The sequence below is a fragment of the Tarenaya hassleriana genome, unplaced genomic scaffold, assembly GCF_000463585.1.
Source record: "Tarenaya hassleriana unplaced genomic scaffold, ASM46358v1 Cleome9, whole genome shotgun sequence".
NCBI classification, from domain to species: Eukaryota; Viridiplantae; Streptophyta; class Magnoliopsida; order Brassicales; family Cleomaceae; genus Tarenaya; species Tarenaya hassleriana.
Window position 1 is genome coordinate 362433 of NW_010971389.1, and position 24490 is coordinate 386922.

The 24490-nt window shown below is 35.7% G+C and overlaps 4 protein-coding genes across 7 annotated transcripts; 1 reads left to right on the plus strand and 3 right to left on the minus strand.

The window, feature by feature from the left end:
- Positions 1–774: 774 nt before the first annotated feature.
- LOC104803560 lies at positions 775–3193 on the minus strand. Of its 2 annotated transcripts, none has more exons than XM_010527503.2 (7): positions 2831–3193; positions 2563–2604; positions 2032–2114; positions 1843–1944; positions 1511–1725; positions 1298–1395; positions 775–1211 (listed from the first exon to the last, which is right to left on the minus strand). In XM_010527503.2, exons 1-7 carry the CDS (start codon positions 2970–2972, stop codon positions 958–960), a joined length of 936 nt encoding a protein of 311 aa, XP_010525805.1. In that variant the 5' UTR covers positions 2973–3193; the 3' UTR covers positions 775–957. The 2 variants fall into 2 exon arrangements, with proteins under 2 accessions (XP_010525805.1, XP_010525806.1); XM_010527504.1 differs by having other exon boundaries at positions 1298–1392; positions 2831–3191.
- Positions 3194–4784: 1591 nt separating this feature from the next.
- Positions 4785–7826, minus strand: LOC104803561 (leucine aminopeptidase 1). Its single transcript, XM_010527505.1, has 10 exons — positions 7523–7826; positions 6890–7304; positions 6601–6795; positions 6273–6498; positions 6045–6171; positions 5883–5978; positions 5714–5791; positions 5549–5609; positions 5202–5389; positions 4785–5128 (listed from the first exon to the last, which is right to left on the minus strand). The coding sequence occupies exons 1-10, from the start codon at positions 7769–7771 to the stop codon at positions 4997–4999; spliced, it is 1767 nt and encodes a 588-aa protein (XP_010525807.1). The 5' UTR covers positions 7772–7826; the 3' UTR covers positions 4785–4996.
- Positions 7827–8355: 529 nt separating this feature from the next.
- LOC104803563 (omega-6 fatty acid desaturase, chloroplastic-like) lies at positions 8356–11076 on the minus strand. 3 transcript variants are annotated; one of them, XM_010527507.1, is made up of 10 exons: positions 10909–11076; positions 10753–10807; positions 10076–10302; positions 9833–9976; positions 9573–9724; positions 9356–9478; positions 9101–9278; positions 8903–9021; positions 8723–8837; positions 8356–8628 (listed from the first exon to the last, which is right to left on the minus strand). In XM_010527507.1, the coding sequence occupies exons 1-10, from the start codon at positions 10945–10947 to the stop codon at positions 8467–8469; spliced, it is 1314 nt and encodes a 437-aa protein (XP_010525809.1). In that variant the 5' UTR covers positions 10948–11076; the 3' UTR covers positions 8356–8466. The 3 variants fall into 3 exon arrangements, with proteins under 3 accessions (XP_010525809.1, XP_010525808.1, XP_010525810.1); XM_010527506.1 differs by having other exon boundaries at positions 10903–11076; XM_010527508.1 differs by lacking the exon at positions 8356–8628 and having other exon boundaries at positions 8729–8837; positions 8919–9021; positions 10903–11076.
- A 4919-nt stretch (positions 11077–15995) lies between these two features.
- On the plus strand, positions 15996–17813 carry LOC104803564 (CBL-interacting serine/threonine-protein kinase 6). Its single transcript, XM_010527509.1, has one exon. It carries the CDS (start codon positions 16351–16353, stop codon positions 17653–17655), a length of 1305 nt encoding a protein of 434 aa, XP_010525811.1. The 5' UTR covers positions 15996–16350; the 3' UTR covers positions 17656–17813.
- Positions 17814–24490: the final 6677 nt, after the last annotated feature.

The window sequence follows — 24490 nt, forward strand, 5'->3', positions numbered from 1 at the left end:
AATAATTTTAAAATGGTTTACAAGTGAACTAATAACTTAATTATTAACAATTCATATATATATATATATATATATTAAATCTAATTATTCTTATGTGCAGGTAAAAGATAGAACAAATATGTTTTAATATTTAATTTATTTTATCTCAAATTTGATAATATATTTAGTTATTATGTTTTTTATTTCTTTTAGCATATCTTGTTTAAATTACTCGTGCATAGAAATTAGAAAATCGCCAAAACAGATATAATATTATGGAGAAGAGAAGATAAAAAAAAAAATAAAAAGAGGAAAATGTATTTCGAGAAGCAAATGGAATTAATGGGTAAAAGGCCAACTCTATTTGGTAAATGACAGCGACCGTGTAACTGTTTCACCATGTTTTGAAACTCATACATTCAACCACCTCAAATAAATAAACAAATCATACCATACCATACATAATTATATCACTTTTAATTGGTTTAAATACATTTACATATTATTATTATTATTATTATTATTATTATTATTATTATTATTACAAAAAAAATTGTGAAGTCATCCTGAATTTATGGTCAACTAATGCTATCTCAAAACCTTAAAGACTACTCAAAGATTTATTACAATTATATAATCACTACCTTAAGCTTATGGTTACAATAGCTTCACTGTTACTTCTCTTCTTGGATCTCTCTCTCTCTCTCTCTCTCTCTCTCTCTCTCTCTCTCTCTCTCATATATCAATAAACCAAATCTCCATAAGAGCACACTAATTTATGGGCATTGAAGCTAGTAAAAGTCCAATGTCTCTACACCATTAGATCATTGCATTGATTGAAGAAAGAATGAATCTGATACAAAAGCTTTAGACATGATAAGATCCATAAGACATTGGAGACACATCTCTACAACAGGAACACACACAACATGGAGAGTGGTCTAAAAAAGGAACACACACAACAAGTTTCTGACCCTTTTAAGCTTGAGCAGCAATGGAAGGTTCAAGCATTCTTACAGACCGAGGAAGCATAAACTCGGTGAAGACAGGGTAGTGAGAAGAAGGATACAACCCGTCAATCTTGTCGTTCACCACTTCGCACATCACTGGAACTAGAGATCTGCCTCTGTAAAGAATCCAATCCGTGTGTAGATCCTGAGTTTGTCTGTCCCAGCAGAGGCATAATGCTCTGAATATCAACTTCAAGAACTCGACCGTTCCCTGCTTGTCACCTGATTGATATTGTCGTTCATAGAAGATTGTTATGTTTATGCTTTAGAAACATGGAGAGAAAGGCTAGAGCAATTTGATAATGTACCTTTGAATCCGTGATATGTTCTTATAAGAGAGACGTTTTTCCTCACTCGAGCGCTAGGCCATGCATCTCTCATGTCTCCCACCACACCATGCTCTCTGCTAGCCATTAACATGTGAATCCCCAAAAGAGAATTCTCGGTATTTAGAGGATTGGACCGGGGGGTAATGAGAATAAAAAAGAATGGCACGTATCATGAGCTGAAATGTGATATACCTGGACCTGCCCAAGAGGAAACGACCAGAGGTTGATTCCTTTTGGGTGTTGAATCCTCCACAATAGACAACTGGTAAGGTGGGAGGTAGAGATGCGATGTGCTGCCATGTGAGTAAAGCACTTCGCCTACGAGCACGAGGGCTGAACTCATCCAAGTTTGTGTTAACTATCTGAAACGAAAAACCCGGTGGCTCCACTCCTTTCAGTTGAAATGTGTGGGCAGCATGTCAAAGTAAACAAACTAAAATGCAGGCGTGAAAGAAACAACTCCAAAGGGTAAAAATCCATCGAATCGAAATCAAATAACTAATAATGCAAGCTTTTCAGGATATCGCCCACGTTGCAATACAAGGAACTGTGGAACCCCATGCCGTGCTTCCAGGAACCGAGGGTGACTCTGATAACCAAAACGTTCCACCCTCTAGCAGCTCTACCTTCAAGTTGTAGGAAGAAATATCAGGCAGGGAAATCGGTATCAAGAAGATGTGGTTTTGAAGAGATTAATGGACCGAATTCATTACTTTTTCCTTGTTGTAGAATATTGTGCAGCATTCATCACTAGCATCCTGGGGTCCTTTTCTTGATATACCGAACTGATCGTAAGCTGCAAAACAACGATTACTGTCATATCTTTTAAGCTCAAAACAATGGCGTAAAAGGGAATAGCTCCTTGTTTTTGACAAGATTCACATCACACGGGATGGAGGACTTGAATGTGAGAATACCATTCATGTCATTCAAACAACAGAGACAATGAATGTACAGATCTAAAACTTCATGAGGGGTGCACTTGATTCCAACTCTACTAGCACAATAATCAGTTCTACAAAAACAACTACAAGGAAAGGGTTTTTGACTTTGGTCGAAGCTCGAATTGATATCATTAAGAAACATGCCCATCTATAATGGTACACAAATCAAGTCAAAATTCCGGGTTCTACAACTGTTATATATCTGATCAATGGCCATTTAACAAGCAAGAACATTTAACTAGCAACATAAGTTCAGCATCGAAATGCACTCGAGTGGAGTGGCTCAAGAACACCAATTACCTGGCAAGCCCTGCTGAAGAAAATCCAACTGTGACTTCACACCTGAACAGATGAAGAACAATATCACCAAAAACTACATTCCTTTTCCAGCACCCATTTTTCGCCCCAAAAAAATCGAACAATTTCCCAAAAAAAACAAAAACCCATCTCAAAAGAACACAAATTAGAACATACCCAGATCGCAAAATGCGAAAAAGGAATCAAGATCTACACGCATTGACTCGTCCGCTGACATAAAAAGCAAGACCAAAGTTGGAAAGAGAGTTACCTTGTTGAGTGCAAAGAATGATGGGGGAGTAACTGTTGATGACACTGAGACACAAATCCCTCCTTTTCTGCCATGAATTCGGGCTTTCTTCAGGTTGATCGTCGTGAAGATTGAATGTCATCACACTCAGAGAAACACTCATCTTTCTTGGGATTTTTTTTTTTTTTGCAGACGAATGAAAGCAGGTCTCTCTCTCTTAGATCATCAGCTCAATCGTCGTGAGCTTCATGATCAATCCTTGGTCAAAATCAATCGATTTAAAAGGTGAAAACAGCTCATGATCGAATAAATTTATCGGCATATTATTATTATAGTCCCACGAATCCCAAACCGCCCTTCCCTTGCACACTTGCTCACAGGCGAAAACTAAGTCACCACCAACGTAGGTTTCGTGGATTTAGACATCGACGTTGACGGCGCACGCCTGAACGTTAGACACGTGTGACACATCGCTAAGGCCAATCTCGGAATTTCATTTATTTTATTTGGGCTTTTAAGTTAGCAACAGGCCCATTTCAATTATGGGCTAAATCATGAGAAATTTCTGGGCTTATATTTTTATAAAGCCCAGGATTGTATACACACGAAAACGAAAACAGAACAAAACAAACGTGTTTTCATATATATATATATATATTTTCATATATATATGTGTGTGTGGTAAGTTTTAGGATTTTGTTTCTAAAACAATTGTCAACATCTACATCCACGTAGGACGTCATCTAATGAAACATTAGTCAACATGATAGTATTTGTTAATTCAGAATTTCTATTGAATTTTTTTCGATTTAAAAAATTTATTTGCATATAATTTAACCTCTAAAATCTATTAAATATTTTTAAATTTATGTTTAAATAATTTAGTATTTATTCAATTAGAGTTGAAAATTGATAAATCAATAAAAAAATTACAAATTTTTATATGTTTTTAGGCGAAATAAAAAATTATCAAGATTGAAACAATATAAGATTTTAATTAGACATTTTTAGAGAATTAAGGATTATTTCAAGTGATTTTTCAATTATTCAAGACTAAAGATAAAACTTTATTTTCTTTTTTATATTTTTAATTCCAACAAAAATATTTTTTAAATAGTTTTATGTTAATAGGAAAATCCACCTAATGTTGGGCTAGTAGGTCAGCACGTTTACAATGCGCGCGTGCGCGCACACACACACATATATATATATATATATTATATGTTCATATAATCTCCCAACCAAAAAAAATATTCTTTTTATCTGACACCAAACAATATATTTATCCATCTACTTTACTAAAACCTTTTTAATTCAACAAATTTACTTGTTTTCGTAGGTAAAATCACGAAGTTAATCATTTAGATCCAAACATAACATGGGAGCGCTCGTCCATTTCCACTCAATATTCGTTCAGATCTCAAAGTATATTCCGGTGTTTTCTCTACATGCATACATACATGCGTACAATAGAGCCGTTTTAACGGGTGTGCAACTGGAACAATCGTACAGGGCCCCACTTTTAAAAGGGTTTCATATTTATTTATTTTTAAATTATATATTTATTTTTTTATAATTTATTTATTATTACAAAATTTTAAAATATAATTAGAGAATAGTTATAGTGACTAATATTATTGCCATTTTAATATTTTAATTTTTTATATTTTTAAAATAAAATTAAAATTTTTTATCATAATCTTTTTAATTTGATTTTTTAAAATCTTTTTCTCTTTATATATAATTTGAAATTTGATGTCTTAAATTAAATTAATAAATTTACAGATTTGTTAGGTACTTTTTATTTTAGTTATTTATAGTTAAATTAAAAAATTTATAATTTATAATTTAACGTCGTAAATTATATCGTACCCCAAAATTGTTTGAGATGGCTCTATACATACATACATACAATAGATTAAATTACAGCATTAACTATAGCCAAGCAAACTGATGAAACGAAAGAGACCAAACATGGAGAAGACAAGCAGAAAGAAAGACCCTTTATTCCATATCTTCTGATACGTCGCTTTTCAGGGAACAGAAGAAGAAGAAGATCTAAAGCCATGATTCCGACATTGAAACTAGGGTTTTGAACTCAAGACACAGAAAAACAACTCAAAACACCTGAAAGCTAGGGCCCCCTCTCCCTCTATGTTTCAGCCATTCTCTGTATCCACATTTCATCTAAGAAGATGAGTTCTTCTGCACCCACTCCACGAGCGTGGCTACACCAAAACCGGTCGCAGCCTTCTTCTTATCGTTCCAAACCGGTCCCGCCATGTCTATATGCATCCACTGCACCTTCTCGCTCACAAACTGTCCGGAAAAAAAAAAAGACATTCCTTTAGTTCTGAATTCACCACAACAGTTTCATCGTTTAGGGTTTAACCTGTTTCAGGAAGAGAGCTGCAGTGATTGCACCACCAGGACGGCCACCTGTGTTGACCATATCAGCCACACCTGACTTCATTGACTCCCAGTAGCTCTCTTCCAATGGCATTCTCCATAGCTTCTCTCCACTGCTCTGAGACGCATCGAAGATCTCGTGTGCCAGTTCTTCACTGGGTGTAAAGCAACCTGACCAAAAAGAAAAACACCCATCAATCCATTGATCATGAACGAACGTTAACCAGCTTCTTTCCATGCGAAAGTTGCCATCTTTTGCTTACTCTTGGCTAAGATATGAATCAGACGAAAGGTGAGTGATTTGATTTCTTCGGTGTTAAAACTATTTACCTGCAATTGTTGGTCCAAGAGCAACAACACATGCTCCCGTCAACGTTGCGAGGTCAATAACCTGGCGAAGATAGTTCACAGATTTTGGTACACAAGCCAACAGAAAGAATGGCCACGGAAACAGCAGAAGAGAAAACCATCACAAGCATCTTCTCCCATTGATACCTTATCCACACCCTGGTTGCAAGCATACACCAGAGCATCGGCAAGTGTAAGTCTTCCTTCAGCGTCAGTGTTGTTGACCTTCACAGCAGGATACAACAGTAAGAAGATCGAATTCTATTGTTTATCTCAATAGAACACATTGAATAAGCATGAATCCTAAGCAGAGTACCTCGATAGTCTTTCCATTTGAGGCCGTGAGAACATCACCGGGTCTCATTCCAGTCCCACTTATCATATTCTCACAGGCCGCAACGATGAAATGAACCTGGTTTTCGCTTACGTGTTAAAAACTCTTCAAGCAGCGATGAATTTGATGGGTGAAAACCTTTACCTCAACACCGGGAGGCTTAATTTGACCGATGGCTTTAGCAGCACCAAGAACTGCAGCTGAACCTCCCATATCAAACTTCATGAGCTCAATGGAACAGCCGGGTCCGGTCTTGATGTTGTAGCCGCCACTGCAGACAAAACAAACATCGAATTATCCAAAAACGAAGCAAAGGGCACAGATATAACAAGATGGGAGAAACATAGAAGAGAACGGTTCTTGTAAATTTACCTGTCAAAGGTCAAACCTTTACCAACAAGAGCAAGCTTTCTCTTAACAGGTCCACTTGAAGGTCTGTAGAGAAGATGAATGAAATGTGGAGGATTCGCCGAGGCAGCAGCTACACCGAGATAGGAACCCATCTTCAATTCTTTGCATTTCTCCTCGTCCAAGATATTTGCAGTGAGAACATCGCTGTACAATGAAGCAAGTTTCTTTGCTTCCTCGGCAAGAGCAGCTGTCAAATAAGAAATGGTAACACATTAGATTGAGTCACGGCTCAGTTCAGGGCAAAGCGCTGTTTTTGTAAGGCCATGACGCTCAGTGAAACAATCCGTACCAGGGGTCAGTACATTGGCAGGAGAATTGACGAGTTCCTTGCCGAGAATAACACCGGAAGAAACATCTTCGGCATACTTCAGCTTCTTCTCTAGTTCAGGACCAGTTCCAAAGCCGATGATGTCCACAGATTTGAGAGATGGTTTCTTCGATTCTGTCTTATACCTGATATCTTCATAGATGCCGAGCACAGTGCCTGTCATAGTACAGAACACAATCCCAACAGACAAATCAGTTCCAAACCCTAATGGAACACAAACTCACCCTAAAGCTAATCACAAAACAAGCACCTGAAGCAATGGCAGAAGCAGAAATGAGCTTAGATTCATCAGAAACACTCTCTGGGGATGCAAGAGCAATAGCGACATTGCTAGCTTGAGCTGATTTTGCAGCTGCAGCAACAGCCTCACCGAGGCTCTGAAAAGTCGATGGAGATGAAATTTTGGATCCGAGACCGATCAATCCGACCCGCTTTGACCCGAGACCCGGAAGCCTCAGAACCGTTGACTGGCCTGGTTTTCCGGCGAAATCCTCCTCGGACGAGACTTCTGCAAGGAGTCCACCCAAATGATCGTCGAGCTTCTTCAAGATCGGGTTCTCGAACTTTGAGTTGTCGTCCTTTTTCATGTCTTTCTCCGTTACACCAACCGCGAGTATGTCTCCCTTCCACTCTGTCATATCGACGTCTTTCGCTGAGAACGAGATCTGCATGAGACAACAAGGACGCGGCCAAACAAGAATTTCAGACAGTGAATCGGTCACGAGCTAAGCAAGTCCACCGATCTCCAAAACTAGATCAATCAATCGAAGAAAAATCACTCTATCAGAAGCTACTACAATCGATTTGAAATCGCAGATCCAGAAGTTCGTAGAGACGAACAGGTATCCAAACAAAGAATCCGGTGAAAGCAATAGAGAAGAACCTTAGGAGGGTCGATGGAACTGGGCTGAGTGAGGCCAAGGGTGGCGCGTGCGAGGGTATGAGCCATGGCTCTGGCTCTGGAAGAGGAGTAGAGCGGATTGACTGCGAAAGCGAGCCTGAAACCAGGCGAAAACCAGAATCTCGAGAAACGGGAAGAATAAGAAGAAGAGAAGGAGCGAGAATGGGAGAAGAGAGATGGCGAAGAAGATGAGAGAGAAGAAGTGAGAGACGCAACGAGAGTGACGGCCATTCGAAGCACTGTAAGCTGCTTGTATTTATAAGGACGATGCCGTATCTTTCTTTATCCTTTTTTCCGGCGAGGATTACTATTTCACTTGCATATCATGCCATCTGGTACCGTCGACCCGGTTCGGTTCGAACCGGCCCGGAACGGGTCAAACATTGACCGGAAATTTTAGAAAATAGTAAAGGAAATTAAAAAATGATATAAATTATGAAATATTGTATAGCAAGGTTATATGAGACACATAGTGTATAAGTTTTATCAAATTGGATGTAAATGAGGCTTGACCACACATCGATTATAGATACAACTGTAACAGCTTTGTATATAATTGTCCGAAATTCAGAACATATGTCTCACATTGATGAAAATATATGTTTTTAAATTTTATTTTTATTTTGCACAAATATTTGTCTCTATAGTTTGCTGGAAAAATTCATATATAGTTTTATCTAATAGTTTTTCATAAAACATTGTAATGGGTAACAGTTTAAATGGAAGGAGATAATAGCATTATTATGCCAGGATGAAATTTAGAAGGTCATTCGTAACGTAAAATGCATGAGATTCATCACAAAATGTATGTATACATATATGTATGTATGTATGTATATAGGGAGTGATGTACTACAATGTTTATACAAAAAAATCATAAATAAAAAATACAGGATTTAATGGAAAAAATATATATAAACTCAAGTTTATGATGAGGAAGGCATGAGTTTCTTGAGGAAGTGAATAGGGTGAGAGTCCTGAGGGGCTACACGGTCAAAGCCGATGTAGTTTTCTTGTTCGGAGTAGAGATGGCAAACTGTCATTATTGTCTTCATCAACCTCCAGTTCCATGCAGCCAAGCTTGTGTACTGAAACATCCATGTCCAAATCCAACCATTCATCAAGAAATGAAAAGATTGAACACTTGGTTTCCGGGGATCTTTTATTTGATTTCTCCTTTACCTTTCCCCAGTTCTCTTGGATAGATTCATGAGCTGCTCGGAGATTGTAGCTCGGTATTCTTGGACTAACGTGATGCGGGATGTGCACATTTATATCATGGCAAAGAACTTCGACCCTACAAACCCAAAAGTAAGAGAAATTATGGCCGAAGAATCGGAGAAATCATACACAAAATCATACCAGCTCGGGTAGTCACAGTGAACGGTTCCACCCAGCTGGGCCTGAGCTGCGTTCCAGTCGTTCTCGGGCTTGAACGGGATATGAGGAGCCGTATGATGAACCATCGTGAATGTGCTCATCTACGATAGAGACGCAAAAACTCAAAAAACCCGATCATACACTCGGTTTTCGGATCATGAGAAGGCATGAGAAGCTAACCCAGAAGTGATAACCCAACCATGGCATCAACCAGAATTTGATCCATCCCCATACACCAGCCTTGTATATGATCAATGGCCATCCAACCGCCATGAACGCAAAAACACAAGCCAAGCTTATCCTCACCCTTTTCCTCTCGCTCGGTCTGAACTTGTTCAGATCGAAATGCCACACCAACCTATCATTACAACACTTTTGAGAGACAGAAAATGTATATATAAAAAGGACAAAACTTGAATCAAGATTCTGACATACCAGTGAGCTATGGACATCCAAGGCCGGAATGGGCCGTATCCGTATATGATAGCCTTTCGGAAAATAGGTTTCGAATCGAACTCCTCTTGCCTGATAGGGTGCCAAGCTGTATCTCCAGTCAACCTACCGATATACAGAATAAGAATACGTAGCCGGAATTATATATCCTTGCTGATGGATGGAACGGTAACAAGCCGACAGATTCAAATGAACATACATGTTAGTTTTGGCGTGATGCTGGTCATGCTTGAAGCGCCATGGCTCGTACGGGTAGATAAGTGGTAGGAAGGCCAGAGTCCCGACAATGTCTTCCAACAATTTGTTCTTCGAAAACGATCTGTGAGCACAGTCATGCCCTATCACAAAGAACTGACAAAACACCGCAAATTAAAGGTTGCATCATTCTTTGAGGAAAACGCCATGAACAAATGACGAGAAACGCATCAAACAAAAAAAAAACAAGAATCTAGAGGTTACCCCTGTAACTGCAGTTCCTGTCCAAGCCCAAGCCAATGGAAGCAGATACCATGGTGCTTTCGCAATCAAGAAGAGTCCCAAAGCATACGAAGTTGCAGATACTAATACCGACTTCCATGCTTTCGCTTCATCGATCTCAAACACCTGACCATCGTGATCAATGGTTCAGAAAAATGAAACATATTGGTGACATTGCAGTGATGTTTGAAGTTTAGACAGAACTCCGAGAAAGGGATTGTATACCTCCTTTGGAAGGGTACCGATGATATCCTTTAAGGTGACATTGTCGGGAAGATCTTCTCCAATCTGCTTGAAGCCGTAGCTTTCTGCTAATTTCTTCCTGTATTCTGCACTGTCTGCCGAGGGCTGTGCAATTGGAATGGCCGCTGCTTTAACACACGAAGTTCTTTTCACTCTTTGATGATTGCTTCCCTTCAACAAGAGATGGGTGGTCCTCAAAGCATATAAACCTGTGTCCAAACAGAACCACATATTCCACTGATTCATCTCATCTCATCTCATGACTCTCGCTCATCAAGCAAAAGCCAAATACCCATTACAGAGAGTTCATCCCTTAGAATTGTTGTTACGATTTTCCATTGGAACTTACAGAGTTACAAGGGCAGAGAGGATTCATCCTAAATGCAAAAAAACTCAGAAGCTGTTGAGATGGACTGGTCCGAAAAGATGCAGAGTTCATAGAGAAAACAAGAAACTTTTTTTGTCAAAAAAAAAAAGAAAACAAGAAACTTTCTGTGCAGAAACCACCTCTTTTTCTTTCCCGCAACAGGATTGAATGTGTTACCCTATCGAATCACACATTGCCAGCTTCTTGAAACACGTTTCAAGGGATAAACGAGCAAAAGCAAATCATCACTCAATGGGGTCTTTTCCCACACCAGAAATATAGGATAGAGTACCTGGAGAAACACGGGAAGAACCCATAGGAACCCTAGGAAGCCATTGGTGCGGACCCTGAAAAGTGAAGTTGCACATGCAAATTCATTGGCCGAAACTTAAGCAGAAAAGATGGGTACTAAGAAAGAACTGCAAAGGTGAAGCCTTTTTACGCTTGCCGTGAAAAGGAAGAGAGAATCAGCAATTCCGCAAGCCATTGAAGCAGAAATTGCAGAAAGTTTAGAGCTTGAAGAAGCCCAAAGACCTCTGCAAGATTTTCGAAGATTGAATGGCTGAGAAGAAAAGGGCCCTCTTTAGGCTCAAAGCTTGAGGGCGGTGAAAGAGAAGAAAGCTAGAGGCTTTAGAGATTATATATATATATATATATATAGTGTTTGAATTTGTTGATTTTTACCTGTATAACGACATAATTATATCATATATTATTAATGGACTTATTTAATATAATTTTTATAACGTTTTTGTCACGTAAGTTTCATCACATTCTCGTGTTTTTTTAGCATCACACACACATTGGTCGCACTGATCCCACGCCGATTTTTTTTTCAAGGCAAATTACCAAATTGAATAGGTGGTCAATGGGCCTTTTATGGGCTATTTAAAGAGCCAAGTAATATATGGGCCGAATAAAGCCCATTCACAAAATGGTACGACAAAATCAAATTACCCATATCTCTAAAGCCAACCCACAATACTCCAATTCACTAAAGACAAAAAAAAATAATAATAAGGATAAAAATTACAAGTCACACTGCATGTGGTATCCAACCAATAATGCTATTGACATGTTTCAATCTACCTTTAGTAGGCCATGATTGAAAGTTTTTCATTTCCTTAATCATATATTAATGCCCCAAACAATGACTTTACCAAACGATATCAAATTGCAAGTATTTTTGGAATAATGGCCCATAAATATTATAATTTTTTTGTTGGTGAATTTTTTAAAAAAAAGTATTCGTTAGACGACAAAAATTATAAGAATCAAAGAAATTTTCATTTATATTATTGATCGGTTCATGAAAAATATGTTTTTATACAAAAATTTATGAACTAAATCAAATTAAAGAGAAAAGAAAATTGGAATAAATTTCTTAACATATAAGAGACGAAATCCCATTTTAGAAAAGAAAAAAATATATATAGAAAGAATATCAAACGACAAAATAATATGAATAATTTGTATGGTTGATCGATCACTATATAATTCCCGTCGTTTTCCTCCTATCATCGTATGTCGGCCGATCTGAATCCGAATACGACAATTTTTGTTGTAAAATAATTTCACAGATACGAATAAACCAAGGCTAGACACGCATTGTGATTAAACTTAATTAAAAATGTTTAATAATTAGAGAAAGAATTATTCCAAAGTTTGTCGAGGATATGATTACGACTTCACATCCATTGGTGATGTTTGTTCTTCTAAAGTAATGAGCAAAGTTAGGACTAATTTTACGTCAATCACTTGTTTTAATTTTAAATAATAATAACTGGCATGAACGAAGATTCTGAAGATTAAAGGATTTTAAAATCTTGTTCGTAGAAATATGAAAATTACGAAATCTCCAAGTAAAATATGGGGGGTATTGAAAAATAAAATGCGGAAATTAAATTAGAAAGAAAGAACAAAAGATGAAAAGAACGAGAATACTTTTATTGCTACATCTCTTCTTTCTTCTTGTTACATTACAATGAAAATAATCCATACATTTATAGGAAAAAATATTGAAAGAAACAAGGAAATAAAGATACGAAAGAAACAAATAAGGCAAAATATAATTATCACGATATATATTTTATTCTTAATCGATATTATGCCTTTAATTGTTATCAATCATATCAAATCTCCATATTTTGTTTCTATTTCAACATTCTCCCTCAAGATTGATTTTGAAAGAATTCAAAAATCAATCTTGAAGATACAACAAAATGATGAAAAACTTCACTGTTATTAGAACAATCCATAGAAACCAAATTTCATTCATTTAGAGAGTATTAACCTCTTTCAAATCACTTCGCTTGACTTTAAAGTTCTAGCTTTAACTCTTTTTGTCATAGCATCTTGCTTGATCTTAGAGTTTTTAGCTTTGACTTCTTTTTGTCATAGCACATCGTTTGAATCTGGTTTTTTTACTCTCCCTTTGAACGATTTGGATATATGAACATCCAAAACGCAAAAGAAAGAAGAGATTAGAAATTTAGAAAAAGAGAAACATATAGTTCAGATCGCAACCAGGCTCTGATACCATATTGAAAAATAAAATGCGGAAATTAAATTAGAAAGAAAGAACAAAAGATGAAAAGAACGAGAATACTTTTATTGCTACATCTCTTCTTTCTTCTTGTTACATTACAATGAAAATAATCCATACATTTATAGGAAAAAATATTGAAAGAAACAAGGAAATAAAGATACGAAAGAAACAAATAAGGCAAAATATAATTATCACGATATATATTTTATTCTTAATCGATATTATGCCTTTAATTGTTATCAATCATATCAAATCTCCATATTTTGTTTCTATTTCAACAGGGGGGAGCAATTTAAATATATTGTTTGGGAATGCTTTTAATGGTTTATCGTTGCATAATAAATAATTGCAGCCATATATAGTTTGTGGCACATTTATGTTATGATTATAATAACCTAATTATAAACATCAATATGTACAATGTAACCCACATAGGATTCGATCAAACAAGGACGGACGATCCCACCATTTTTAATTTAATCTGTAGAATATTTTCTATATATGTATATATAACGAATAATGAATTAACTTGTAACTCATTTCACGTGCATCCTTCACAATATTATATTATATGTTATATTTACATGAGATGCGACACTATTATCACAAGCAGGTTGCTAAATCTCTTTTGCTTTTATCCCTGAAAAAACTTCATTTATTTTCACTTGGATATTTTTCATATATCTGCAATTAAACTATTATAGTCTAATAAATATAACAAGCAACATTAAAACAAAAAAAAAAGAATAAATCAAAATTAGCGTCTATACTATCACGAATTCGAATTTCAAATTTGTGAAGGAGACATGTATTCCAAATGATATGACTAACCATCCATTCCGAGATTAGTTTAGAACTTGATCTTATAAAAAAAGTAATAATAATTTTTTTTATGGTTTAAGATATGAAAGTAAAATCCATCTCTCAAAGTTATGGATTTATGAGGGAAAACTTGCTTAAAAACACATCTTTTTAGTGTCTGAATATTGCATTAGGAGAGATAATAATTTGATTCGATTATATAAGCTACAAGACATGGAATCAAAGACAATAGATTTAGTTATAAGATTTATGTGCCAAAGCTATCAAATGTAGAAATAAACCTTCAATATATTGCATAACATATAATCTATAATGCTCTTATTTAACCGGTCTCTAAAATTATATAAAATTCCATAGAAAAACAAATGCTAAATCCCTAATCAAAATTAATCAGACCAGATCTAATTACAAGAAATACCAGCAGGTTACGCTACAGGCACATTGTTTTTTTTCTTTCTTTCTTTTCTATGGTTGAAAGTTGAATTCAATGGGCGCAGAGTTTCGGCATTTAAGTATCGGATTTTTTTTTGATTTTATATATGTACAACAGATATATACATACATACATGTACATGTGGAGCTTGCATGCACATACGTACAAGTGCATGGTGCGAGATGGTCCACGGGCAGCCGCAGTCGCAGTCGCAGTCGCAGACGCAGACGCAGAGCCGCCCAAATGAATCACTGGTGGTGTGTGTGATGGGCAAAATGGCTGAGCCTGTTTCTGTGTCGAGAGACATTGAATGGAAAATAAAAAATGCTTACTTCGCTTCTTTATTTAAAATTATTTATTTTCTGATTTCTAAAACCTGCAATTCTTATCGAAAACGAGAATCATCGATGAAGAAATATAATTAAAAGTTTTCACTTTCATAATATAATAAAATTTCTAAATGTTTTATTTTTTAAAGTTTTACATAAGGTATTATTTAGATTTATTTTTTAATAAAATCCTTTTTTTTTCAATTGTACATAATGATTTTTAATTTAGTTTTGAAAATATGATCCATAATGGTTTTTTAAATCATATTCTATTAGTAGATTTAATCCGATTGTATACAACTGAATCGAAATTTTTTTAAAATATATAGAGGTAACATTTTTTGTAACAATACTTTTAAAACACAAAATTATATTTTTTTTATTAAACTTTAATTATACTTTTAAAACATATATATTATATTTGCTTCGTACAGGAAAGTTGTATATATAATAAATTCGACCATTCAATGCAAAACCTAAGTTTTCGATATAAAATTTTTCAACTCGACTTCAATCACTTGTATCGATTTAAGTATATAATCATAATATTTGTTAGCTAACAAGAGTCGAATAATCATTTTCACGTTTAATGGTGATCAAATGGTCCTAAGACACGTGTCAACGTGGTAGACCTTCTGGTGGTCCAAAATATAAATAGTGTTGTATTTATACATATACAAACACATAAATACGTAGATACATACGAAATTCAAGATGGGGAAGCCTCTGATGATTCACCTCGCTGTCCCAATCAACCAAATCACATATGTTTGTTAGCTATTAAATTGTGAGATGTTTTAACAAAATTTAATTATAATTTATAGTTGTGTTTATGATTTAGCAGATTTTTTTCACATTGATCTAATGATTAATTTCAACTCACAAAATTATCTAAAATTTTAATCCAATACGTATTACAAAAGTCGCCTATGATATCAACAATATGATGATAAAATAAACGGAAAAAAAAATATTAGAAGGAAACCAAATTTTGGCCTGGTTTTGAGGTTGATTTTATTAATTTTATATCCACAAATGTCATATTTAATTCATGTTTGATAACGTTTCCCCAAAAATTAGCCGGTTTAGTCGACTTTCCCCGAGAACTTTGTGGGCCCCAGAGAATTATCATGAAAATTATGACGGCTAACACTTACCCCTCGACGAAGGGGTAAAAGTGTAAATTCAATGGCAGAGTCCCTCAACAAGCGCCGGTAGTATCAGGACACGTGTCACGCAGCTCCCTCCAATTATTGGCAAACCTGAAACCACCAACAGCGAAGAAACCGACACTTGACGGTCACTAATTGGAGCTTAAACGACGGTGTGATCACCGATCGCTAATAAGGGCAATTTCGGAATTCCAGTTGCCCTAACATCTATATAACCACTACTCTTTCGAGTATCGTTCCGGGGAAAAAAAAGAAAAAGAAAAAAGAAAAACAGAGAGAGAGGCAACAATAATAATATCTGGGAGTTTGATTCGAGTGAAATCGAATTCGGTGTTTCTCTCTCTTTTTCATCGAAATCGGAGGGAGGAAAAAAGCCCTTGAAGGGAATGCAGAGAAATGATCGGAGTTTCGCCGGTGAAGAAGACTGAGCTGTGTGGTCGGTTCAACCGGTCCGTTAGCGGCAGGAATTGCCACCGGAAACACGTCGAGGACGGGTGATCGATCCGATTCGCTCCTCGAATATTCATTTTCGTCTTCATTCGATCTGAGCTTGTATTTTTTTTTCTCTCAAATCTCGCCTGAAGAAATGGCGGAAACCGGTTCCGACGGCGGCGGAGGAGCAAACCCGGGTCTGCTTCATGGGAGATACGAACTGGGTCGGCTCCTAGGACATGGAACGTTCGCGAAGGTGTACCACGCGAAGAACGTTCAGACGGGGAAAAACGTGGCGATGAAGGTTGTCGGGAAGGAGAAGGTGATGAAGGTGGGGATGGCGGAGCAGATCAAGCGAGAGATCTCCGTCATGAAGATGGTGAAACATCCGAACATCGTCGAGCTCCATGAAGTGATGGCGAGCAAATCCAAGATCTACTTCGCCATGGAGCTCGTCCGAGGTGGAGAGCTCTTCGCCAAAGTCGCCAAGGGTCGTCTCCGTGAGGACGTGGCTCGAGTCTACTTCAAGCAGCTCATCTCCGCCGTCGATTTCTGCCACAGACTCCGCGTCTACCACCGCGACCTCAAGCCGGAGAATCTCCTCCTCGACGAGGAAGGGAATCTCAAGGTCACCGACTTCGGCCTTACCGCCTTCTCCGACCACCTTAAACAGGACGGTCTGCTCCACACCACGTGCGGAACTCCGGCGTACGTTGCGCCGGAGGTCATCGGGAAAAAGGGCTACGACGGCGCCAAGGCAGATCTCTGGTCGTGCGGAGTCATCCTCTTCGTGCTTCTCGCAGGGTATTTGCCGTTTCAGGACGGCAACCTCGTCAGCATGTACCGGAAGATCTACAGGGGGGATTTCAAGTGTCCTCCATGGTTTTCCTCCGACGCAAGAAAGGTCGTGACGAAGCTCCTCGACCCGAACCCGAGCTCCAGAATCTCCATCCAGAAGGTGATGGAATCTTCCTGGTTCAGAAAACCCATCCCGAGACCCACCGGAGGAACAACGACAGACGAAGAACTCGTCACTGTCGGAGGAGGGGGAGGGTACAGAGGCAAGGAGGAGACAGAGACCCTGAACGCGTTTCACATAATCGCGTTGTCGGAAGGGTTCGATCTGTCGCCACTGTTCGAGGAGAAGAAGGAGGAGAAGCAGGAGATGAGGTTCGCTACCACAAGGCCTGCGAGCAGCGTGATATCGAGGCTGGAGGAGGCGGCGAAGGCGGTGAAGTTCGAGGTGAGGAAGAGCGAGAGCAGAGTGAGGATGCAGGGGAAAGAGATGGGTCGGAAGGGGAAGCTGGCGGTGGAGGCGGAGATCTTCGCGGTGGCGCCGACGTTTCTTGTGGTGGAAGTGAAGAAAGACAACGGAGATACGTTAGAGTACAACCAGTTCTGCAGCACGGCTCTCCGACCGGCTCTCAAGGACATTGTCTGGACGTCAACCTCTGTATGAATCGCGAGTTCGTTTGTGTAATATATTCGTCGATTGATGTTCCAGAATCATCTAGCATCGTATTCGCAGTAGTTGTTGAATCTTGATCTCAATCAAGAAAAGGTTTCCATCTTTTTTCCGTTCAGACAACTGAAATTAGAAATCTAGAATCATGATGATGATGGTGTGTGATGGTTGGGAAATGGGTCTAAAGATCCTCTCTTCACCTTCATTCAATTATATGGACCGCCTCTACCAAGTTCAAGAGTCACTTTTTTTCCTGACTCGATTGAATCAATACGTTTTTGGATGAGGACGGAATCTTTTGGTAATACAGGATGCGTAGTCGCCAACGATCGAATAGTCATCAGTATCGTGATCGTCCTAGTGTAAAAGAGGTGCGGAAAATTAAGTTCTTATAAAGTTACGAGTGTCTTTCCCCGGTACACTAATTTTTGGGTGAATTCTATTCATGGGTCTTGAAATTTAGTTGAATCTGTTTGAGAAGGTCATTTTTGGCTCGTTTATGTTTATCTGTTTCGTGTGGTTTGTAGGCTATTGCGTGGAGTCAGAAATTTACGAGTCAAATAGTGTCCAATCCAAAACACTTGTGAGACGGTGGTTTCTCACCGTTATAAAAAAAATAGTTAGGATCCATTATAAATGAGTATAGCTCTTATAGTGTGGTTAGAGTACTCCAATAATGTACACACAACTTTCGTCTTATTAAAAAATATAATAATAATAATAATAAACTATTACTATTTTCTAGGTGACAGATATGAGCTTTCGTTTATAAAAAATTATAACAATTTGGTTTTTATATAACCTTCAGTTTGGTTCGATTATTTTTCGATTCGTATTCAATTTTTTGTTATAAAAAACTCATATTTTTAAAAAAAATTATTAGATTTTTTGGATTTACAAAAATCATAACGGTTCGATTTTTATATCGGATTCAATTCGATTATAGTTATAACTTATTCGATTCATTTTATTTCAATTATTCGATTAATAACCAAAATGATCAGCCGTTACCATTGTGACCACGAGATTTATGTCCAAAAGTTTTAGTATGCTCGGATCAATATTCGAAAATACTATTATATACTCGTGGGTTTCTGTATTTAATATGACTGTTCCAAAAAATTATTCGGATATTCCTAAAAAAAGGTTCAGAGTAAAATTGTAACTTTTAATAATCATTAGAAATATTTTTAGAAGTTTTTGAAAAGACAAATGAAAAAACTTTAATTTAAAAAAAAATAAACCTATCTTAATAATGTTAAAAAAATATAAAAGATATTTTTGTAATTAGATGATATATGTTTAACTGGTCGAAAAAGTTTTAAAATTCAAATCCGGATCGAATCTAAAAACAATCTTAATGTATATAAATTCAAAATCGAAGTGTAAAATTGGTAACATTATCCATTTCTACATATATTGACTCTGTCCACAAAAACGCAAATGCTGCCAAAACATGTGATCCCACTTTCTTCTCACATGTGGTTTCTTATCCATTCATTATATATACACATATATACATATATATATATACAATGCGTTGTTTATATAACAAACAGTACTAAATACGAAACTTGTGTTAGAGAGAATACGAAAAAGTTCAGAGCTTATAGTAAAATATTATTTGTGTAATTAGTTCTAATGGATTGAGGTTTATCATCATTACGATTCTGATCTGTCACAGTGTATACATGTGTATGCTGTTAGATTAGACATGCATTTGATCATCCGTATTTATATCATGTGATGGGTTCTTTACTTGTCCCAGGTTGATGTCTCGATATTCGATTCAGAATTTTAGGTGTTCGGTTTGAGAATAGTTTATTCGGTATTTTAAAATTTATACCAAATTAATACTGTATATTATCCAGTTCGGTTCACTCTCGGTCTCGATATAGTTCAGATTCGGTTTTTGTTAAAAAATTATTTTTTAAAAAAAAAATTTGGTTTTTCGAAATTAAAAAAAAAATAGCGATATTTTCGGTTTGATATAGTTGGGTTCTTAAAAAACGAAGGGAAACATTGACCTCTAACAAGTTAGGGATCTATTCATTTTATTTAGTAATTATATCTCCCTTGGCGGACCAAGATTCATTAGAAATCATATGACGAAATAAATATCATCGTTACAAATCTTTTTAACTCGATCATTTTTTCTATAATCGATCACTTCCTTTTTTTTTTCTCCTTAGCTTTCATACATAACACTTTGAATAATTATTTTTTGTACGGATATGCAAATAATAGGGTTTAGTGGGTGCTCATTCTTGTAAACAAGCTTTGACTGCTATATGTGATTTTAAAATTTTAAAAGGCTGACTGTTTTTTCATTTAATTTAATGATTAAAATATAACAGATTGAATTCGAATTGGAATCTTATATATCATAAATTATATTCGATCGGTGTTTTTAGATATGTTATGGGCTACTATCGGTATTTGAACCACGGGTTCAACAAATCTCTGATATTATGTGTAATTTTTGAATAAATGAATACTAATAGGGTGGGATTTGATGCGAAATTAATTATAACAACTATAATTATTTTTCTATTTGGAAGAGACGAAGGGATCTTATCTAAATGTGGACCCTCCTCAAAGGCCTGATTTGCTTGTCAACGCAAATTGTAAATTAGCAAATAATGATACTATTAATTTGTATAAACAAATTGATTATTTTTCAGTGAATTAAGTTACAGAAATGGTGTCGGTGTAATTCTTGGGCCTCGGATAATAAAATAACGACGATAAAATATTCACTTTTGGATCCAAATAATTGTTGTGGTTCGTGTTATACATTAAAAGCCCATTTTACTTGGGGGTTGATGTAAACGAAAAAAAAAAAAGAAAAAGAGAGAATATAATGAGAAATACATGGATTCTTCCACAAAACTCTCACTGTTAATATAATATAATTATATATACGAATTCACAATGCCGTGAAAAATATAAACGTAAAAAAGACCTAAAAATATTTTAAAAAACTAAATTATAAAGAAATTCAGCTGGATCACAAAGCCACCACAATATACGTCCTTTGATAAATTCTCCGTCACTTAAATTAAGAACTATTTAATTAATATGATAAATTTATATTAATCCAAGACATTTTCCGCAAACATTAACATTGTCCATAACTAGGATGTCAATCGGGCCGGAGGTTTTAGGTTTGGGTCGACCCGTTTTTTGGGTCTATGTAGTTAAACCCGAAATCCATGTAGTTAAACCCGAAGTCCGATAAGATAATTTTCTTTGTAAATCTTATTTTTTTTAAAAAAAAATTGAATTTTCGGGTCGGTCTGATTCGAGCCTGAAACCTGAATCGAGTTCGGCCCGAAAGTTCGATTTTTTTGGACCAAAAAACTTAGGCCCAAAACCCACTAATTTTTGGATTGAATAACCTCAAACCTAAATTGACACCCTATCTATAACACCAAATTCGAGCCGTAATGTTTGTCTTCACCCACAAAAACCAACCAAGATCCTCCATTACTAAGACGTTCTATCCCTCCATTTTTTGTATTATTATTAGTAGAGATGTATTATTATTCGAGAAAGTTTTAAATAAATATAAGAAATTTGTTCAAATTTTATTAGTAAATATATGAATTTTTTTATCTTACAAATAATATATCAATTTGCAATTTTCTTCTAAATTTTTATATGAATTCTAACGATGTCAATTGGATAACATGGTAACCAAGATTCAGATGATAGTCTAACCAAGATTACTTACCGGGTTATTCACATCAACATAATGGTAAAAAAAATTCATATCATTAAAAATAAAAATAAAATAATAAATAATAAATAATGATCAAATGATAGTCTATTCGTTTTTTATGAACTGGTTGGTCCATTTTTTTTTAAAATTCGATTATGGCCTTGGAAAAATCGTATTAGTTTGATCCAGATCCGAATTTCAACACACCTAACCTAGGAATTTTAGAGATCTCTAAGCGTTCACAACGAGTTCTAGGGTTCCAATTTTGGGTTTCACGCAACATAATATATAAAACGAAATCCAATCAACCGATCTCACATACGATGATAAAGGTATCGATATACAATCTATTTCGATCTAAAAACCAGTCACAGATGATAAAATCAAACGCTCTCTACAACTAGTCCACATTCTCGGACTTGTATCTGCTAGAATACGATCTGAAGGTCGGGAACGAAAACTTCGACCGCAAGAGAGAAGGAGAAAATAAAATATGATTTTCTTAATCACTTACCAATTATGTTTTCTAAACATATAATTATAAAGAGAATTAAGATTTCATTAAACCTATTGGATTTATTGGACCTTCAACTTAACGAGAACTAAAATCCATTAGCCTTATTAATAAATGTATGGGTCCATTGGATCACATAAACTCATCTAATGGACTTAAACCCATCCAATGAATTTCTAAATAGTTTCATAAACCGATCGTGACCAGAACACCATATCCATTACTAATTAATAACTTTTTTAAATCCCTACATTAATCTTCCATCAGATATTATTCATAATGTTTTTTTTTTGTAACAGGTAACCCATCGCACAGTCCTTCGGACAGGACAGACTGATAATATGTCACGAAAGATGTGTGTTTCGCATACCCTAAAAAGAATCAAACCCTAAGCCTAATAATTCAACACGAAGTACAACCCCTTAGTACAAAAATTCAACAATTGAGAATCTTTGTGTACGTTTTGAGTACAAAACTGTGGATATAATGTCGATTAGGGCACGTGGACCATACCCACAATTCATACATACATATATATATATATATATATATATATTCATTTCAACTTGGATTTATTTTCATTATCTCGTTCCCCCTTGCAATGAAAAGTTGAAAACCCTATTTCGTTATTGTGATCGTACATCTCATTATTCCCCGTTTTTCCTCTCTCATGCAACTCTGTGTTTTTTTTTAAATTCTATATTTTTTTTTAAAACAGCAAAGTTTTGTAATTTTATAAAATTCCGATTTAAATGTTGATTATTGAAAATATGAATGTTAAAATGATGGTATAAACAGTTGAAAAATTAAAATATAACAATACACGAAGTTTTTTTTTGCAGTTTTCCTGTACATAAACCCTATGTAAATACCACACCATATGTATAAAAACATTTTTATATTTGCTGTATAATCATAATATTCAATTTGAAATACCACGCTTTCACATACACAGATGGGAGATTCAATGCATCTTTCGTATAATAAGGTTTTTAATCACGAGACCGGACATATCCATAGAGTTTCGTTAAGTTTCTATCATTACGAGAATTTTATGATATTAAAAGATATTAATATTAATTAAATCCTTAAATTATTATTTCTCTTTTTTTTTTCTTAGTTGTCTTCATCCACCAATTGAAATTGCTAATTCCTGGTTTGCACGAGTTTCAGAGTTAGCAGTTGTACCGTGGTACTAATGACCATACCGTTTTTCATGTCATCAAATGATTAATTAAGCTTTGTTTTCTGCAAATCCATATTAAGCAATTATTAGTCCATGGCTATTATCTTATTGATTTGATAGTTTTAATTAAAATATCAGGATTCGTACTTGTTAACTTTTAAATTTGTCCCCACCAACAAAATAAAACAATATCATATTATTGAAAATTCAAACGTTAATGGCCACATTAAATTAGGGTTTCTCAACCACTCAAACCTATCAAGTGGTCGAGCCATTAGTAAATTTCAAATTAAAAAAAAATAGGAAAACGATTATACATTGGTGCGAGTTAATGGAGCCGTTATCATTAGCTTGGCTTTTAATTAATTTAGTTAGCAAAACAATTATTAATGTGGTTACTGTCACAAAAAACAGAGATTAACAAAGAAAAAATGGTTTCATAATGATATTCATAACTTGAAAACAAAATTTCTATAGAAGTATGTTAAACAATGATTAAGTAAAATTATGTATGTACATATGCACATAGACATCTAAATTAATAGCACTTTCTCCTCCCGTCTTTAGTTGCTGTTTTTCATCATCATCATCATCATCATCATCATCATCATCATTATTTATTTATTATAAAATTCTCTTCACATCACTCTTTCTCCATCATACGTTCTCGTGTTTTTGTTTAACAAATTTCTATAATCTGAATTTATTTGGGGAGAATTCGAGAATAAAGGAACTCGAACATAACTTTTTTCTGTAAGAATATTTTCAGGCCTTTTTTATTTGTTGAATTCAAATATTCATGGGATATTCGATTTACTAATATAAAAAAATCGAATATCGATAATTCATCGGTTGGAGTTTGCAAAATAAAAGATATTACTTGATGCGGGGATGTTGTATTCTTTTTATTCAACCTTCTTCTTATTGTTCTTATTCAAGGCATAAGAAGAATATATATATATATATATATATATATATATATATATATGTATGTATTTGTGTTTGTCCAAATCCAACTTTACCGGGTGTTAGGGTGTAGCACACGCACCACCTTTACCATTGGTCTCACCAATTAAGACTAGTCTCATGACCCAATTTCACAAAGACTGGACCAGCCCTTATCCAATCGCATGTGGACACGTGTCAGTCGTCCCTTAATTCACGCCGCTGGATAGGAAGGGAAAAGAAGGGAAAAAAACGAAAAAGGAAAAACCACTGTTTGCGCAATCTAGGCATCCTCCTCCTCTCTCTCGAGCTCTCTTTCTATATATACGACTATGTCGCCATTGCTGACGATGCAGTCAGAAGAAAACGATACAATAACCCAGAAATCGAGGACAAGAGAGGAGGGTTATTTTGCTTTCATGCCCACTGCGATGATACAATAGGGTTCGTGAGACCTGTT

Excerpts from the sequence above, each read along its gene's own strand:
- LOC104803560 (XM_010527503.2), bottom strand. The coding sequence starts at position 2,972 with ATGAGTGTTTCTCTGAGTGTGATGACATTCAATCTTCACGACGATCAA. Across the intron at positions 1,726-1,842 it reads CTTGTATTGCAACGTGGGCG|ACATTTCAACTGAAAGGAGT; the intron begins ATATCCTGAAAA and ends CATGCTGCCCAC. Across the intron at positions 1,212-1,297 it reads AACATATCACGGATTCAAAG|GTGACAAGCAGGGAACGGTC; the intron begins GTACATTATCAA and ends AATATCAATCAG.
- LOC104803561 (XM_010527505.1), bottom strand. The coding sequence starts at position 7,771 with ATGGCCGTCACTCTCGTTGCGTCTCTCACTTCTTCTCTCTCATCTTCT. Across the intron at positions 6,796-6,889 it reads TGCTTCTGCCATTGCTTCAG|GCACTGTGCTCGGCATCTAT; the intron begins GTGCTTGTTTTG and ends GTACTATGACAG. Across the intron at positions 5,390-5,548 it reads TCTTGGACCAACAATTGCAG|GTTGCTTTACACCCAGTGAA; the intron begins GTAAATAGTTTT and ends CTTTTTGGTCAG.
- LOC104803563 (XM_010527506.1), bottom strand. The coding sequence starts at position 10,947 with ATGGCTTGCGGAATTGCTGATTCTCTCTTCCTTTTCACGGCAAGC. Across the intron at positions 9,725-9,832 it reads CAGGAACTGCAGTTACAGGG|TTCTTTGTGATAGGGCATGA; the intron begins GTAACCTCTAGA and ends GTGTTTTGTCAG. Across the intron at positions 9,479-9,572 it reads CATCACGCCAAAACTAACAT|GTTGACTGGAGATACAGCTT; the intron begins GTATGTTCATTT and ends GTATATCGGTAG.
- LOC104803564 (XM_010527509.1), top strand. The coding sequence starts at position 16,351 with ATGGCGGAAACCGGTTCCGACGGCGGCGGAGGAGCAAACCCGGGTCTG.